The sequence below is a fragment of the Molothrus ater genome, chromosome 4, assembly GCF_012460135.2.
Source record: "Molothrus ater isolate BHLD 08-10-18 breed brown headed cowbird chromosome 4, BPBGC_Mater_1.1, whole genome shotgun sequence".
Taxonomy (NCBI): domain Eukaryota; kingdom Metazoa; phylum Chordata; class Aves; order Passeriformes; family Icteridae; genus Molothrus; species Molothrus ater.
This window is the reverse complement of record NC_050481.2, coordinates 49,738,026-49,756,316: the sequence shown is the minus strand read 5'-3', so window position 1 is coordinate 49,756,316 and position 18,291 is coordinate 49,738,026. Positions and strand designations below refer to the sequence as shown.

At 40.9% G+C, this 18,291-nt stretch overlaps 1 protein-coding gene across 1 annotated transcript; it reads right to left on the bottom strand.

The window, feature by feature from the left end:
* Positions 1–613: 613 nt before the first annotated feature.
* On the bottom strand, positions 614–15,179 carry UGDH (UDP-glucose 6-dehydrogenase). Its single transcript, XM_036383004.1, has 12 exons — positions 15,026–15,179; positions 14,267–14,435; positions 11,915–12,016; positions 10,343–10,543; positions 10,062–10,259; positions 9,438–9,585; positions 8,156–8,250; positions 6,726–6,856; positions 5,902–6,035; positions 4,748–4,839; positions 4,550–4,660; positions 614–1,883 (listed from the first exon to the last, which is right to left on the bottom strand). The coding sequence occupies exons 2-12, from the start codon at positions 14,426–14,428 to the stop codon at positions 1,773–1,775; spliced, it is 1,485 nt and encodes a 494-aa protein (XP_036238897.1). The 5' UTR covers positions 14,429–14,435; positions 15,026–15,179; the 3' UTR covers positions 614–1,772.
* Positions 15,180–18,291: the final 3,112 nt, after the last annotated feature.

Genomic DNA, 18,291 nt, shown 5'->3' with positions numbered 1-18,291 from the left:
CTCATCAGTAGGGAGGAGGAAATGGTATGATGAAAGATGACAGTTTGATTTTAAGCCATAATTCCCACTCACTCTGAGTGGCTTTTGACATGTGAAAAATCTTACAGGACAAAAAGCCTGAGGTATATTTGCCCAAAGTGCCAGATGACTGCTGCAGAGTAAGTCCCTAAGTGGAAGCCATTAACATGCAGAACCTGGAAGCATCTGGTTCAAGGACACAACTATTTCAGTCAGGTAATTGTCTCGTATTGTTTATCCAAATTGTTATACAAGTTCCCTCAATCTTCAGGTAGCTGTCCTAAAGCTTCAACTGTACCTACATTTCTGTAATCTACCCATTTCTGGGTAAGCAGTTACAGTAACAACACTCATTGCCAAGACTCTGATCTTATCTCCTGTTTAACTATTGATACACCATGTTTGAAGGCATACCAGTCAAATAATTCAGAAGGTAACACTTGACCAGTTGCAGGATAATTCTCTACTATCCCCACATGCTATTATTCAACTAAGCTGTCTATACCTTCTAATCTGAAACCTGTTCATGGTCATCCTTCTCTATCTTGCCCTCCATTTCAGAACCCCATGCAACAAGCCAAACACTGACAAACACTGTCATCTCAAGGATTTTAATAGCACTGGCCACTTGAGAATAATAAAAACAAGTAGAAACAAAGTAACAGTAAAGGCAAAAATATCAAGAGAACATTGGAAGTATTCATTCCTGCTAGTCAAATGAGGTAGGAAGCTGATTTATGGGGCTGAATTTATTTTTAATGATTTCTTCAAAGCAGAGATTAATTTTTTGCAGATTCATTTAAAAGACTGCTTTCATATGGAGTATGTCATGAAGGAAAAAGATAACTATCAGGTAACATTAAAGCCAATATCTGTTTTCTACTCGGGCTGATATTACATTAAGGTAATTCTCCTTAAATTCAATGTTCAAACAAGCAGAATGCTCCTCTGCTGAAGACAGGTTGTGTTGCTGTAACTTAGGGAATACTTGCCCCAGGAATCTGATTAAATAAAAAAAATGTGTGGCTGCACATGGAATGTAGGCAGGACAACCAAAGAATGAAAACTGAAGATCTGCTAGTGGATCAGTCTGTAACTGCTGTCCACTGGCACTAATTGCACAACTGATGCCTGCAGAACTGCGTGGTCTCCCAAAAGATGCGGTTTAGACTGCACCAGTGTCAATAGATCCCAACCAGGACTGGGGCATTATTTTTGAAGTCAGTTCTACCTTAGGGCTGGACCTAAACCCTACCAATTTACTTAGAAATTATCTTTTGACTTCAATGCCAGTTAGAGCATGCATTTAATCAGGCAGAGAATCACCCCAAAAGAAAAAAAATTGGTGAGACCAAAGTTCCAGTCCATAGATCACAGTTTATATAGACTGATTACAGTCTGTAACTGGACTAAGGTAGAAAGATGTTCCATTCCTTTTTTTTTTTTTCATATCATTTGAAATATTTAAAGTGCTGTTTAGGAACATTTCTGGAAGCAGAAATCTGCAGTTTGAAGGTAACTTTTCACTTAAAAGATGATTCATTATTAAAAACAGGTTTGTACCATCTTCAGTAACCAAAAAAAATTGCTATAAAAATATAGATTTGAAAATAGACTGAATTCACATGTACCAGGTACCATTTCTAGTGTAAAACTGGTTTTGTTTATGAAAAATATATTTCCTTAAAAAAAGCATAGGCTTACAGTATTATCATTAGGAAGATCAACAAAATTCCTTCAGTATGTATTACACATTATACTCTAGGCTTTTTGACAGGTGGATCCTGCAGGCTGAATTTAGGAATTTCACAAGAAGAAGCAAAAGGAATTCTTTTGGCTGACACCTTCTTCCCAATTGTTTCAATCTGAAAAAGAAATCACATTTAACAAGTCAATGTGGCAAGCTAACAATCATGTCAACCTATGAGGAAGCTACAAAGAACACATTTTATGAGCATTGGAATAAAACAAACCACAGAGCAGTGTGCCCACGACAGTTTCTGTGACTGGAGTTGCAAAGAGTTTGTTAAAAAAACAAAAACAACCAACCAGCCTTTTACAGGTGCCTGCTTTGCCTACTTAAAGCTGCACCTTGACAATTTGAGCATTCATCTGCCTCACCTTCCACAGGACTACAAATACAAGCACCATAAAATGTTTCTGGGTATTCATAAAATGGAGCCTCAGACTCCTTTTCCTAAAAGTTTATAGTAAAAAGCTTTTCACCTCCATAATGCAGTAGGCTGTTTTTGAAGCAACACAGCTCTGAAAGGCTAAAGGCAGCCAACACAACAAGTGAAAGCCTGTTACACAGCCAATACACTCAAGCCAGGTATGGCAAATTCAAAGAGCAAGGCAAATTCCTTAATTTCTAGGTCAGACTAATGTGAATCACTCAAGACAGAGCTTGTGGAAGACAAAACACCAACTAGGTAAGACAGTTCAGACAGTAAATAAGCAGAACTGTAGCTTTCCTCTTAAGTAATGCAGGTCAAATGCAAAGCTCCAAAAGACAAAATACTTCAACTATTCTATTTTAACAAAATTTTGATGAATATATTCTAGGCAGACATCTGAATTAACGCTGAAGAGCACTGTTTAAACAGTCAAGAGAGCTCTATGTACCATATTTGCCTTTAACAGCTTCAACTGCCTGGTTAAATGGATTTATACAAGCTGGTACACAAACAGTGCACATACCTGTAGCTTAAACATAGAAAAAAGATCCAGAGAGAAATCCTATAGCCATTATAACAATAAGCACAATACTCAGGAGTATAGGGAATGAAAAGTGACTGAAAAATGCATCTGATCTGGCCTGCAGATTTTGTTCTTATGGTATCTGGCTGAGATGCTTCCATCAGATTATTCTGGGATTTGGTGATTTCGGTATTAGTCCAATTCCATCTATGCTGAAAGTGCTTCAAGCCCTTCAGTCAAGGCTTACTCTGCTTTTCCTGCTTGAGACCTAAGCAGGCTTTTTTCTCCAATCAGAAATTACCCTGCCTAGAATCACAGAGCTTCCCATTCATATTTCCTGAATGAAGCTTTACCTGTGGAAACAGGTTATAACTGAAATGGTAGATGTGTTTAAAGTTATTTAAATGCTAGTTTGAGAAAAAAATTCAAAACTACTCAAATTCATAGTTTTGGATTGTATACAATGGAATTGCTATCAGCATCAGTCTAATGCAACAGCTTTTGACAAGGGAAATTAGAAGATGAGGACTCTAAAAACTTCCATTTTGGGATTGTCTTTTTAAGACAAAATCCTTTTTATTATTTTATGCAGAAAATATAGGTCAATTGTTAAATGCCTTTGCAATGATACTCTGGATGAAAAATCTGGATAATAAACCTGGATGACTAATTGCATTCTGGATGGCAAACTCACAAATAAGTTAAAAATTCAAGTAGAATTTCATAGAAGAAACACAAAAGTACAGTCTCTGATCTATAAAGTCTAAGCCACAGAAGACTTCAGAAGACAAATTCCTAGGAGAAATATCACACAGATTAGAATTTAATCTAGAATTTGCTATTAGCTTAGCAAAACACCTAGCTAAAAAGTTAAGCTTCTGGTTCCTCTCTCTGGTATAAACAAACACCATTGTTTGGATCTTCTGGCTGATCTTAATCAAACACAAAGGACTAAAAGGATTAATCAGTCATCTCCTCCAGCCTCTCATGTAATACTTGAGCCTTTCACTGAATATCTTCAGATACATCTTTGCGTTCACTGCTTTCACCTCCAGTATCAGCCAGCTTTGTTTCACAGACCTCAGGGAGAAGAGTCCAAAACTTCCCTTAATAGTTTGTCCAAGTGAATATCTCACTGGCTGATAAACATTTATTACCTGCATTCTCTCTTGTTCAGTGTTTAAGTCTCATGTCTCCAGTACACCTGCTTATGTCTTTTCAGAGGACCAAAAATGGTACTTACAGCTCACATTTACTTCTGCAGAAAGTGAGTTTTGCTATCCTGTTACTGTCAATTTCAAAAGCTCTTTTTTTTTTGTGATATTAAAATAAGACTCCAGGTAGGGGCTATGGCACAGATTGTAACACAAATTCAGCCCTTCTGCAAAGACTGCAGATCTGGAAGAAACACTGCAGGGGCTGGTTTTGGAGTCAAATATCAAGCCAGAATAAATTTAGGCATGAGATTGAGCAGTTTTTCACATTCATCTCCTAACTGTCCATTACTTCAGTGCTGCAAAGAAGGGCAGAGCAGCATTCAGATGTTAGATTTATGGTTGCACTCCATGACCTCAGATGTCTTTTCCAACCTGAATGATTCCAAGGCAGGCTTATACTGTGGAATGTTGATTGCATAGCCTCAACTTTAAAAGTACATCAGTCTGTGAAAGTAGTAACATAGTGGAGGAAGACTAATGAACACTTAAGAACAAACAGGTTTACATTTAAATCCTCACCGCTAGAGGTTTTTTCCCCCTTACTACTCAGTCACTGAAGAAGGAGAACAATAGGGAAGACAGCAGAAGGAAAACAACATAAGAAACATCATTACCTGGAAGCCAATGACTTGTAGCTCGTTGTGAAGATCATCTAGAACTCTCCTACCATCAAAGATAAATGCAGGCTTGAGCATTTTCTTATGAATACGTTCATAATCCAACTCCTGTAAAGAGTAATTAAAGCAGATAGAATAAATAAGTAGCATAACACTCTCTTTTTTCTTTAGTTTTAAATTAAAGATGGCATTTACCTTAAACATGTCCCATTCAGTGCAAATTACAAGGGCATGAGCTCCATCACAGGCTTCATAGGGATCTTTACTGATAGTGACCAAGCGAGACACTGTAACAGAAGGAAAGCAGTTTTACTCTGCATGTCTTTAGCATCAGTCTGGCATGTTTCTGGCAAATGAGTCTCCTTCCTTGCCCTACACAAACAAGTGGTTTCAAGTCACTCACCTTATTTTCTACCAAGATACTTAATATTTTGATTTTACTTATTTAAATGAAAGCAAGTCGTACCTGGCATCTGAGCAGAGCACTTACATGTTTGAAGTCAAGAACTGAAATTTGATGTAAACAGTCAAGCAAATCTCTATAATTTGAAGGTACTATGGAGTGCTCAAATGCCAACTCTCACAAAGGTCATTGTCTGTACAACAGCAGCACTTTCTATTTTACACTCAGTTCACACTAGAGAAGAGACACACGTGGCTCCCCAGGGGCTGCCTGAGCAGCTGCCTAGAGGAAAGTCTCTCCTTTCCCTCTAATTCAAGGCCATGTCTAATAATGTACACCCTTCATTCTTCATCACAGCTCAATTTGCTCCATAGAAGCTTCAACTATTCTTCCCATCCATCAGCTCCATGCCCCTCTTCCCAGTAAGAAAACAAAAGTCCCAAATGCCCCTTACCTCTGTAATCATAGGTGATTATTTTAAGGGTTTCTTGAGTGTAAGGAAACAAAGTAATTTGGAAGTGATATGAGGGAAGGGAGAATGCTCTGTAGTACATTCCAGAATCACTTCTTTATTTCTATTTTAGATATGTGAGAAAGAGCTAAGATAGAACTTGGGGCACAAAGGAACTGTCAGAACTAGTCTGTCCTGGACATTCTTCTTTCTCCTCCTTTTAATTATTCAGAGATAAAATTCTAGGCATCTATTCAAATGAGTATTTATTGGAAGAAAAATATGCAGTAGTTGAGAATTAGCATTTATCTACAAAAGCTACAGGGAAAGGAAGAAGAATGAGAGTAATCCTCTGAGCTATAATAATCTTTTAGTAAGTGCAACCAACAGCACAATGACGTCATGCTGAAAATGAATTTAAAATATTTAAACAGACCCGTATATATTGAGAATAGGGTGGGAAGAGGGGAATAAACTTTATATGAGAATTCTTACCTTGGTTATCTTCTGAGACACCCAGATGTGAGAGATCAAAGATGATTTGTTCCTTAGGTACTTTAGGGTCATAGATATGCAGCTTTGCTCCTTCATCCATTAAATACTTGCTAATGTAGATACTGGATGACTCTCTAGGGAAGAGAATCAATCAGTTAAGGAACCAGCTGGCGTGTTCCAAGTAATGAAAGTTCTCAACTATCATGATATGTGATGCCAGAGTTTTGATATCATTTTTACATTCAATATCTTAGTGGCAACCATGCCAGCAGGAAACCTGTAATCTTGATGGACACCAAGGAGAATAATATGAAAAGGTTTGTATCTCTTTTGCTGAATTGTCCAAGAAAGATGAGTCTGATGACTCCTAGTGACCAAAATTATAAAGGCCTAGAGTTTATAAGCTTTCCCCACAAACTGCAGTTGAAGAGTTGCATCAAGTTTGACCTTTACAGGAGAACAGAATAAGCCACTTCAGGAAATCAAGCTGAAACTTTATTTTCACAAAGCAACTTAAGAACCAGCTGCAAAACTGTTTGCATTCTTTTCTCTGTGGAGAATGGAAGGAGTCTGTCAAAATCTATCTTTGCTTGTGCAAGTTAATAAGGACTAGAATTATCTGCAACATTCTGCATGATTCAGGTCTGTTGTAGAGGTCAAGAATCAGTTCTCACCCATTTAAGGAAGACTAATCCTTGTTACAAACCAATGCAGTCACAAGAAAAAAAGGGTCCCATGTCCAGCCATTAATTCAGTTCAGTGGTGGGCATTAGCTGGGGGCTGGTGACAGCTGTAGGGAGTCCATGCTGGTGAACTGAGCTTACCTTGTGTCCCCAGTATCCTTTTTGAAAGCAAACCCTAAAATAGCAATCTTCTTGTCAGTGACAGTATTAAACAAGCTGTCGATAATGCGGGAAGCAAATCTTCTTCTCTGATAGTCATTCATGTCTATTACCTGAAATTATACAAGCCATGATGGTACAGAGGGGAGCCATGTTAAACTATAAACAGATTCTATTAACAATCAAGCTGAACTACCCACACATAGATTTAATAGAGGCTTAAAAGAGAAGGCTAAGCATTTTTAGTCAGTATCATAGGCAATCCAAAGATAGAATTTAATACATTAATTTAAATTTGAGATAAATCCTATTTAATGAGTGAATACTGATGCCCATATTTACATCTTAACATGCATTATCCATTTAAAGGCTAGGATTTTTTTCAGATTGCTTTTTTCAAAAAATTAAAACTTACTGCTTTCCATGCCTCTGCCTAGAGCACAATTTCAGTGTTAGGGTACTTGCTAGTACCCTAACTTTTTTCATGCCATGCACATCCACTGACAGACCTACACATTTTGACATACCATGTGTAACAACTATGAGAATATTTTTAGCCTTTTTAATCCACACTAACAGATGCCAATACACAAAACCTGTGTAATTCAACCACACTTAAATGCTTCACTTCTGTTATTTTGTTATTACATGCAAGTGCTCCAATTGTTCCTGGGATGGAGGAGAGTGAAGGGAAAACAGGCTAACCAAAATGAAGACCGAAAAAAACCAAAGCTTCTAATAAGGTAGGAAAATCATGTACTTGGTATTCTGGGGGCATCTGCTAGGTAGCCTTATACCTGACCACCAGAGACAAATGAGGACAATAAACCAAAGGGGTTGTTTGAGCACACCACACATCTCAAAGCTTCTCAGTCAGGACTAGGGAGAAAAGTGAGCTGCTTTCACTGGCTAATAGGGATTGCTAGTACAGACTGGGTATCATTGCTGCATTGGAGCCAGGCCTGAGGGCATCCATATATTCCCAAATGAGGGAACAACAGCAACCATGTTTATTTTTAAAAATAGCAAGATCTACTGAGTTCTTTCAGAACTGTAAAAGTAGACCCTGAGGAAAAGATTATGAGTTCTGAATTCAAAGTGGACAGATACCCAGCTGCAAAAGAAAGACAGGAGACCCATGCTTGTATTTCACAACTTCTGCTGCTGCTAGACAGCTTCACAATCCATTTGGTCCAAGTAACTTAATTCACCCCAAAAAAGCTGAAGCACCCACAAGTATCAAATGTCAGTGATAAGCTGAGGGCCCTGAAATGTAAAGGTGATCAGCACTAAGGTATCTGCTCCCTGGAGCTGAAGCAAAGGTTGTGTGGATAGTGCTTAAAAGCTCAATGCCTGAAAGCTGAGTGCTGAAGAAACACCACCCTCTAAAAAAACTGGTGAAGAACTTGTACCTGCTGCCAGTAGCGAGCCACCTCAGGTAAGTTCAGTGCCTCACAGAGGTACACTAAATTCAAGACATCCTTCTGAAAACAGCTACCTCCAAACCCTGAAATAGAAAACAGTTATTTTACAGGTGGCTAAGGTACCCATCCTAGCCAATTTGTGGAACCAAGTAGTTTTTGGCAATCACTGACATAGTCAGCATTGTAATTTTTCCCAGTATTTCACTGGTAGCAAATGAAAAATCTTAACCTCTTAAAATCCAACTCCTGGACCTTCTTAGTCAGCTGCAGAAGGCTTAATTATGCTTCAGGTTCCACTGAAATCAATGGAAGTTTTAACACAGAAATCTGAACCTGTATGAGAAAAAGCAACTACAGGCTATTATTTAAAGTAGGTAGACAAGCTCCTGGGCCTGTTCTCCCCCTTCCTCAAGATTTAGACTAATATTTCTCAAAACAAGCGTGTTAGGATTAGGTTCCTTCCTTTTGCACCCCCAAATGGATATCTAATCATTGCCAAGAATGAAAGATCACCACAGCTGACCAAGGGAGAACTGAGACAGAGGGATCCTTGAACCTAGAGAACTTTGCTCAGCAAGCAGAGTCCCAGAAACAACACACTGTAGAAGGAATTACAACAAACTAGTAGCAATTGATGCACCAATCACCATTTCATCACATTTTACTCCCTCATAAATCTAATCCAGGAGTGACTGCCTATGGCATTTAGTGCCATGGCCTAGTTGACAAGGTGGTGATTGGTCAAAGGTTGGACTCAGTCTTGGAGGCCTTTTCCAATCTTATGATCCTATGAATTCATCCTACAAATTACAAGCTGTCATCACACATTCTGAGCTAGAGGTATTCTCTTCTCCCTCAGGCCACTGGCAGCAACTCCCAAATAAAACTGCAGCAGTTGCAATTGGGAAGATTGGGAAGACAGAGAGCACTGTTGGCAGTGATGTTTCAGAAAAATTAAGTCACAGCTTTTCTTTCCAGTGTCAAAGGCAGGGTAAACCATGCACTCTGAACTCTCCAGTTTCAGGTTGCTGAGCCTGGAGCAACCTCAGTTCTACATACTTTACCAGAAAAATTGATTTATACTAGTATTCTACAGTAATATTTTCATACATTAAGCACTTCTAATGCTGTAGAAAATTTTAAAGAACCAGAGTACTTATTTCAAAACACTACTATTATATTATATATATACATATATATATATATATTATATTGCACTATTAAAACAGAAGCCCAGTGGGGAAAAAGAAAGGAAGATTTTTTCACATACCAACACTGGCTTTGAGAAATTTATTTCCAATTCTTTGGTCTGTTCCAATAGCTCTTGCTACTTCTTCAACATCTGCTCCTGTAGCTTCACACAGAGCACTGATTGAGTTAATGCTGCTGATTCTTTGGGCAAGGAAAGCATTAGCTGCCTGCAAATAAAAAGTATAGTAAAGAACTTCATTTTTCCAGAAACCAAGATGTCCACAGACCAAAGGGAGTTGCTACTGAAAGGACTACTTTAGTATTTATGCAACTCCATTGACATACAAAAAGGTAACCTAATGAGTTTAATATATAGATGCCAGTTAATGGGATTTAAGCGAAACAAGATAATGCTTAACTTGCAGAGTCTGAACCATTTTATGATGGTAATCAGTTTCTGCAGCACTGGAGGCTTGCTCTTACTAGTAACTAACAGCAATAGAAGTGAGAAAAGACTTCACAGAAAGTCAGAAGCATCTATTAACCAGGTCAGCTGATCTGAAAAGATCAATATCCTTTGACATATGCATTGGGCCCTCCCAACCTCACCTGTCTTTCCTAGCTGCATCACTCAGTCAACAAAGTTCTGCTTCTGAGCCTTGTCTCACACCCCTTGCAGACCACAGCAGGGAGCAACACTAACCAGTTTAGAAAGTTCTGATGACCAGGTATTGGTTGTGAGGATTTTTTCTTTGGGCACCCAGTGCTCATAAACAGCACACAGAGCACGGACAGCTTTCTGTCCCTCTGGAGAGTCATCCCCACCGATGAGCACTCGGTCCGGGTTCTTCAGGTCCTTGATGGCTGTTCCTTCAGCAAGGAACTCTGGGTTAGACAGCACCTACACCCACAGCAGAAAAACAACAAGTAAAAGCCAAAAGCAACACCCAGGCTTTAAATACACAACTCAAAGATTATGTTTACCTGCAAATCCAAGTTAGGCTTAGTATTAGCATCAAATATTCGACGAATGCTCTCTGCAGCACGTACTGGAACTGTGCTTTTCTCAGTGACAATTTTATAGCCATTTGAATTCTGTACAATTCTTCTAGCACATGCTTCAATGTATTTCAGATCAGCTGCTCGGCCTTTTCCCATTCCATAGGTCTTTGTTGGTGTATTAACCTAATCACAAATACGTGAAAAGGGAAGAAATGTTACAGGTCAGTACCTCTTGTGTTAAGAGGCAAAGTGAAATTGTTAAGACTGATGGACATTCTCCTTCTCAGAGGAAGGAAAATGCTTCTGCTCCAGAATTATTCTGGTTACCATATTCTGGTTACCACCTCTTCAGATGAAGAGGTATTAGCTGTCTCAATTACACATTTTGTTTCCTACAGAAAGCTCACTGGTCTCTATTTAAATAGGATTTAAACAAGAACAATTCGTAGCAGTTCTGCAGGCTTTGATGAAACAATCCTTATTCTGGAAACACCAGTAATTTCTACATGATTATGGCCAGCCATTTTTTGTTACCTATCCTACACTAGGAGTGCAAAGACTCATGTAAGAATCTTGTGGCCAGTGAGGCAACTACAGCTTAAACTCCCTTTACAATGAAACCTAAGGTTAGGACTGATGAAAATTAATATACCAATGTACACAGAAAAGGCAACATGAGGGAAAACACGTAGTTTAGATGAAGACAGAGGGTCCTTTTCATTACAAATGGAAAAAAGAAATGGTAACAACATGTAAAACACAACAGCTTGTTTTCAACCAAGGACAAGTGGCAATATATGGGCTGTATTAGTGGCTGTCATCCAACCACACAGCATTCATTTGAGACTTACTGCATGAAGGAAAATACTGTCAGAAAGGGAGCTCCAAACTACAGTCCCCTAATAAAGAGGAGACCTCAAGAAAAAACAATTTTAACAAAAAAACTTAGCTGTGGTCTACCAAGGCAAATAGCAATCAGTTCTTCTGGATTCTGCATTAGTAACAACCTCTACATTACAAAAGGTTAATCTTTGACTAAATCTTCTTTCTAGTGGTGTCAATAGCTTTGAAACATTAAAGCCATCCCTGCTTCCATTAATACACTATTTTGAAAAGATTCTAGAAATAGGTCATCTTTGTAAGCAAATAACCAGCATACAATTTTGCATATCTGTCTAGGAATTTATCATTATTACTAAGGTTCCACAGGTTTCATCAGTACACTGCCATGACAGTTGCACTACATTCTGCTCTGACTCCATACACCTAACCAAATTAAACATCAACATTACCATTCTGACTTAGAACCTGTTCATTTGTTAAAGGTGCTACTGGCTATAAGAAAAACAAACAAAAAAGCTTACTTAACACTTTTCCAGCACTACACAGAAAGACAAGGAGCAATCTGTGACACAATGATATGACATTGCTAACTGAATCTACATGACAAAAGCAAAGGCAACTTCCTAAAAGAAAAGTAACATAATGATTTGATAAGAAAGAAAAAAAAATAAGAAAAAAAAGATGAACACAACCACCTTCTCCTATACTTACAGAAATAAATACAAGATCAGCTTCTCTAATGGCATCATCAATACTAGTGGAAAAGAAGAGGTTTTTTCCTCGACAGGATTCTACTACTTCCTGTAACCCTGGCTGAAAAAGAAGCAGAAAAAAAACCAGTTAAGATTAATGCAGTTAGAAGAACAGCAAACTCTATGCCCAAACAGAATACAATTTCAGAAAAAGAAAGATTTTCTTTTTTTCCCTGTCAGTGCAGCATATTTTCAGCCTGGCAGATGTAAAGCTTCTGAAGACTACTTACACAGTAAAAAAAGTTAAACTCTTTCTTATTCAAAAAACTCACAATGCTGTCCTGAAACTTTCAGCCACACTAAATTGCTTATTTGCACAGCCAAATTTTAGCTTTCAGTTATTCCTGTGTTCAGTTCTACTACCACAAGAAGCAATTTGAGAAATACCTGTAGAGTGATGTTAAGCAGATCCAAGAAGAAGTCTAAAATATTCCCTAGACTGCAAACCAAGGAGGTGGTCTCATTGTCCATGATCCCCTCAATATCAGATCTAAAACTGCTTCAGCACAAAAAAACACCCCACAAAGTCTTCCACCAAGTAAGCAAGCCCAGATCCAGTGAAAGATAGGCAGCAGAGACACACAGGAAATCAAGACCACTCCTTTAGCAACCCCCTCATTGGGCCAGACTAAACTTATCCTGGCACCACTCCTACAGTGTGGGAGAATCGCAACAGCCATAATATGATTAAATTCTTTCCAGAGACACATAGAGTGCTGTAATACTTTCCCCTCTCTTAACACCTCCACTCAGACAAGAGAGGCAGGAGGTCACATATAAATGAGCAATCCTCTGTATGGATTTTTAAGAATGGTCTTAAAAAAATTGAACCAAGATATTTTGTTTGAATACTCAGTCATGCACCTTCATGTGGCAATCATATCTCCAACTCATTACACCTATCATGACATGAGATACTTAAGTAAATGCCAGAAAAGCAAAGGTTCACTGGATGGAGAGAAGAAAGCAAGCAGAAGCTTTCTTTTATGCAAGACATTTTTACTGTCTCATTTTATATCAAATACCACCCACTTAGAAGAAAAACAAAGGTCAGAACAGGCAAAGTAACATCCTACAATCCATCGGATATTCCAACTATGGTTCCCACAAAGAGGTGTAAATAGAAAGGCAGTCCACTAGACAATTTCTGACACTGAAAAGAAATAATCCAACCCAAAAAAACCCACAAAAACCTCACTGTGCAATGACTCAATTTCACAACTGTCTGAACTAACTCCTGGCAGTTTTTGTACGTTCTTTGTAAGCAAAGGACACCATTCCAGGAAACAGATGTTACAAGTTTGGGGTTTTTTTTAAAAAAAAAAACATGCCAAGGCGAGCTCTACTTTGGCTCATTCAGTCTAAGTGTTAAGAGAAAACAAAGTACTTGCTTTCAAAAACTATATTCATGCCTCACCTACTAATCTGAACATAATACAGTTTCCTTTGAATTTATAGGACAAAGAAGGTCTATTCATCTTGACTTAGTCACAGTATAGCTCTGGTTTTTAGAGGGAAGAAAACTTCTTACAGCAAAAGAGCAACTGTTAGTACCAGTCAGATCCCTTGTATTTGGGAGATGAGTGAAGATAAATTTTCACTCCTATTAAAGAATTCAAATCTATAAAAACTGTATTTCATGAAAGAATGAAGGAAAGAAAAAGAGACCTATTCTTTTATGATGAAAAAGAGTGGAAAAAAACAACTACTAAAAGAAGCAAAATAGAAAAATGCTTGACATATTTTCAAATTAAAGTAATTCTGCAAGGAAGGAGCGACAGTGTGGCACATTTATTTGTCCTAGTCTTCTTAGGCCAGATTGAAGATTCATGGTACAACTGAATCAGAAACATGACTGTCCCAATCTTTCCACATAGATAAAGTTGGACAGCACAGATTGGGTTTTGGCAGTATTTAGAATGCAAATAAAGCTTACAGGTCAGTATTAACACATTTATACTGTGCTACAACCCAGCAGACAGTATCTGTAATTAAACAAGAGGACTATGTTATGATCAAATCAGGTCCCAAAACAAAGTCAGCATGATTAGCAAAATTCACTATATACAGAATTACTTTTTCCTTATCAGGCCCTTCATATACTCATTAATACACATCAGCATCAGCTGCATTAAGTTATTTCAGAAACCTGGTTTAATGAGCAGTAGGGACAAGCAGGTGCTCCAGAATACTTTTTGAAGGACATCACTGACATGCTAAGCTTGACAAGCTTCAGAAATGGGAAATGCCATGTAATGGAAGGCAAGCAAAGGCAACGCTGGCTGGAATAAGAGACAAAAGTGATGTTTACCTCGTAGATTGGGAGTGTGTCCGAATTCCAGGCATTGATTCTGGCTTCATTGACATCCACAACAGTAACTTTGATATTAGGGCACATTTGTGCAATAACACTACAGGTTGGCCCACCAACATAACCAGCACCAATGCAGCAAATCTTCTTAATCTCAAACATGATTGCTCTAGTAAGAGGAGAGGGAAACAGAAAAGCCGGAGTTAAAAATTAAAATACCGGCCAACAATTCAAGGAAAACAAAGAGTATCAGTGATTTCAGATTTTATTATGCTGCGGCCCACAGGAGGTTTTCTTTCTCTTGAAATGCACTGCTACTCCTCTCTGCAAGCCGGGAAGGTTTTGGAGCCTGCCCCTCTCCGGAGCGCCAGCACACAGAGACCACCAAAGAAGGGTTTCTGTGCTCGCTTTGAGTCCGGACACCGCGATCACCCCCTCGGGCCGAGGAATTGCTGATGCCGCGGCAGCCCCGCCGAGCAGCGCCCGCCGCTGCAGACAGCGCTCGGCGGGCCCGGGCCGCGCCCTGCCCCTGGAGCCCCTCGGCCGGCAAGGGGAGGCCGCAGCTCCGCCACCTCCCCGGAGAAGGCTACGGGCCGAGCCGGCCGCGCTCCCCCCGGGCCGGGCCGGCGCCGCGGGCTCCATCCCCGGCAGCGCGGCGGGAGGGAGCGGCTCCCCGGCCGCGCCCTGGCCCCGCACCGGGAAGGGCCCCCCGGGGCAGCAGCGGGGGACTCCGGCCGGCACCGCAGCACGGACACTCACCGTGGGCAGGCAGGAAGGCGGGCAGGCGCGGTCCGGCCCCGGCGCCGCGGATGGAGCGGGAGCGCTGCGGCGGGGATGAGCAGCAGGGATGCTCGGAGAGGATGCGCGCCGAGCTCAACGCAACGCTCGGCTGCGAAGGGAGCGGCGGTGGCGGCGGCCGCTATTTAAAGGGCTGCGGCGGGCCCGAGGCGGCCGCTTCATGGCGAGGACGCCGAGCGGGGCCGTCCCGCCTCCTCCTTCCCCCGGGGGCGGAGAACGGCGCCGGCCCGCCCGCCCCGCGCTCCCCGCCCGCCGCGGGGTCGGCGAATGGCCGCGGGACAGCTCGGGCAGGCCCGGCCCCGCCAGGGCGGCTGAGGGGCTGCAGGGCCCCCGGGCACGGCTGGGAGCTGCGGGGCTGGGCCGCTGAACGGCTCCCGTCGTCTGCCTCAGGGTGCTTTCGTAAGAGAACTTAATTGTGGTGGTTGGATAATTCTTTGTCCTTCAGCTATGGTTACTGTGAAGTAAAGAAGGCGGTGTTCATCCTCCTGTACCGTAGCACTGTTTCAACAAAGAGAAGTGAAGGGAAACGTGGATAGGTTACAGTAAAGTTCAGTGTTTAAAGTTTAAGCTTTGAAAATGCAGTGGTAAACATTTCCCAGAAGAAGGAAATAAAATGAGCTTGCACTCTTGTGACTTGGGCACTGCCCAGGGACCTCTTGCCTAGCAGTGTTAAAGTTCTCAGATACTGCTCTTGCCTTTAATGTAAACATGGTATGGTATTAGTATACTACATGTGACTTTGGGAGCAGAAAGATTGTGAGAAATCTGATGTCTTTTCTTCTCCAGTACATTTAAGTTCACTTACACTGCCTCTCCTAGAAGCTGGGTGGGAGACTTTGCTCCATCTGCATTTTGACTTAGACTTTAAACAGATTACAGTTGCCAGTATAGGTGGATAATACATGTGTGTTCTTATCAAAGCAACTAAAGAATTGCCTTGTTCTTATGTGGCATTTTCATCCATAGCTCTTAAAATATATTTTAAAAGTTGAATCATTATTTCTGTTTTATGTCTTATCCTGTTACTACTTTGGAGGATCTGGTCTTTCCCTGGAAGAATCTCTACCTATTTGAGTACATACTGTAATCTCAGGTCCTTTAGAAATGCCTGTAAAATATGTGTGTTTCCACTGAAAGAGCCTACTGAGATTTGCAGTCAGTGCAGGATCCTGGCAGATTCAGTGCGGTTAGTCAATGTACCGCCTGGCAAAGGCACAGGGTTCACTGTGTTTATTCTGAAGTAAAACCAAGTTATAGCTTTTCCCATTGCTTACTGGCACAGATGTCTCAGTTTTAAACACATCTAAGTTTTTGTGAGGTTTTTTTCCCCCCCACAGGGAAACCTAAGCAAAGCAAATATAAGCTCAGTGGGTGACTCAGAAGTCAGTCTCACCTATACCATCCTCTTCGAACTCCCATCTATCTCCTTAGGTCTCAGAATAGCCATGAATGCATACATTTGTACTGCAAGAATGTTATCTGGTCCCTCTGTACCAGCCACGGCCAAAACCACTTCAGGTCCTTAGAGTGTCTGCTGAGGGCGTTGGTAAGTGTGCTTTGTGCTTTGTGCCTGGCCCACAAGGAGTGCATTTCCTAGAAACACCCAGGGTACGAGGCCGGGTTGTGTGTGAGAAAGACTTCCCTCTGCCTGCTGCTGTCTGTGTGGGTAGTTAGTAGCTCACTAGAGTCAGCTAATACCTCCCAATTACTGAGTTTGCTAAGAACTAGGGCAAGAGCTTCAGGGCCTTCCTCGTCTGGAGGGGTTCAGGCACACTTACCTCAGGAGAGTGCTGTGTCCTGAAGATTATAAAGAAACACGTGGATCTAACACTCCACCTGCATCTGTGCTACTTGCCAAGGAGCTTCAAAAGGGGTATTTTTTGTATCTGGCAATCATGGCCCTTTCCTGGGAGGAGGAAGGTCTGGGTTGTTGTCTATTATTTGAGGGCTGTTTCAAATGTCTGAAGAGCCCTTGGAACAGGCAATGGACTCCAGTCCCTTTTCTCGAAGTAAAGGACCTTCACTGATAGACAGTCACACCCCTGCCTGGGACATTGATCTCACATTCCCTCTTGCAACAGCACAACTTAACCTGAAAGGTTGGATTGCATGATCTTGGAGGGCTTTCCCAGCCTAAATGATTCTGTGAAAGGATGACTAGGGCTGCTTTTCTTTCCCTATAGCCTGCACTCTGCTGGTGAGGGCACTGTGGGCAGATTAAAAAATGCAGGGCTTAAAGGCATTGCAAATAAATGGTGTGAAGTTTGGGTCTCCCCTCTTCTTACAAAAAAAAAAAAAAATCTGAATTATGGGATGGGATCTTCTTGGTTTTTCCATTGAGGGAGACTTATCATTTACCAAGATGTAGAATTTTTTGCAACAGTATGAAAGGCAAGAAAGGTTATGTAAGGCTGCTGCAAAGCAGATGAGGCTGGTCCACTGTTGTCCATTTTTTAAAATAAAAGTTGTGAATTCTGCTCTGCTTTTTTGAAGGCTCAGTGTAGACTGTGAATACTTTTGCAGTGCAGGATACATAAACTAAGTGACAGGAGGAATAGGATTTCAGGAGTATGTTTTTCTTTAGCATTGGCAATTGGCGAGGTCAGGTGAATCCCTCTTCCAGCATATTGGGGAGCGGGTTTGAAGCCACACCTCTGCCTTTCAGAAACCATGGAGGGAAGAGCGATCTGAATGCCAAAGGTGGGTGGAGGGGCCACTTTTCACCTCCCATGTACAAGCTGTTCTGTTATGCAAGGGAGAAATCATGGTTTTTGAAGGATTTGGGGGATGAGGGGAAGGAGAGGGAAGACAAAGAGCAAGCAAGTTCATGATTGCATAATCTCCTGGCTGGCATCCTGATGTTGGAGGTGGGAGGAAAAGCCAGCAAAGAACCATGGATAGTAAAGATTTGAATCCTGTCTGGTTATTGTTTAATGTCAGACTGATTGCCAGCCAGATTTAGCTGATCATTAACTAAAGGCAGCTGAGTTTGTGTAATCTGTTTCTGACACATCTAACACAGATTCAACAACCACCATTATCTGTCAAGCCTTTCTTTAACTTCTGACAAAGCACAACTGGGAGGCAACCACACCTGTAATTGGGAAATCCAATCCAAGGTGCTCGGCACAGTCCCAGGCCAAGGGACAAAAGTGCCCTGAAGACCAGTTGGATCAGTATTTGAATCCATTCCTTGTATTTTACAACACGAAGAGGAAGGAAAGAGA

Excerpts from the sequence above, each read along its gene's own strand:
- UGDH (XM_036383004.1), bottom strand. The coding sequence starts at position 14,428 with ATGTTTGAGATTAAGAAGATTTGCTGCATTGGTGCTGGTTATGTTGGT. Across the intron at positions 6,857-8,155 it reads TGGCTCGCTACTGGCAGCAG|GTAATAGACATGAATGACTA; the intron begins GTACAAGTTCTT and ends GTATAATTTCAG. Across the intron at positions 4,661-4,747 it reads CTGAATGGGACATGTTTAAG|GAGTTGGATTATGAACGTAT; the intron begins GTAAATGCCATC and ends TACTCTTTACAG.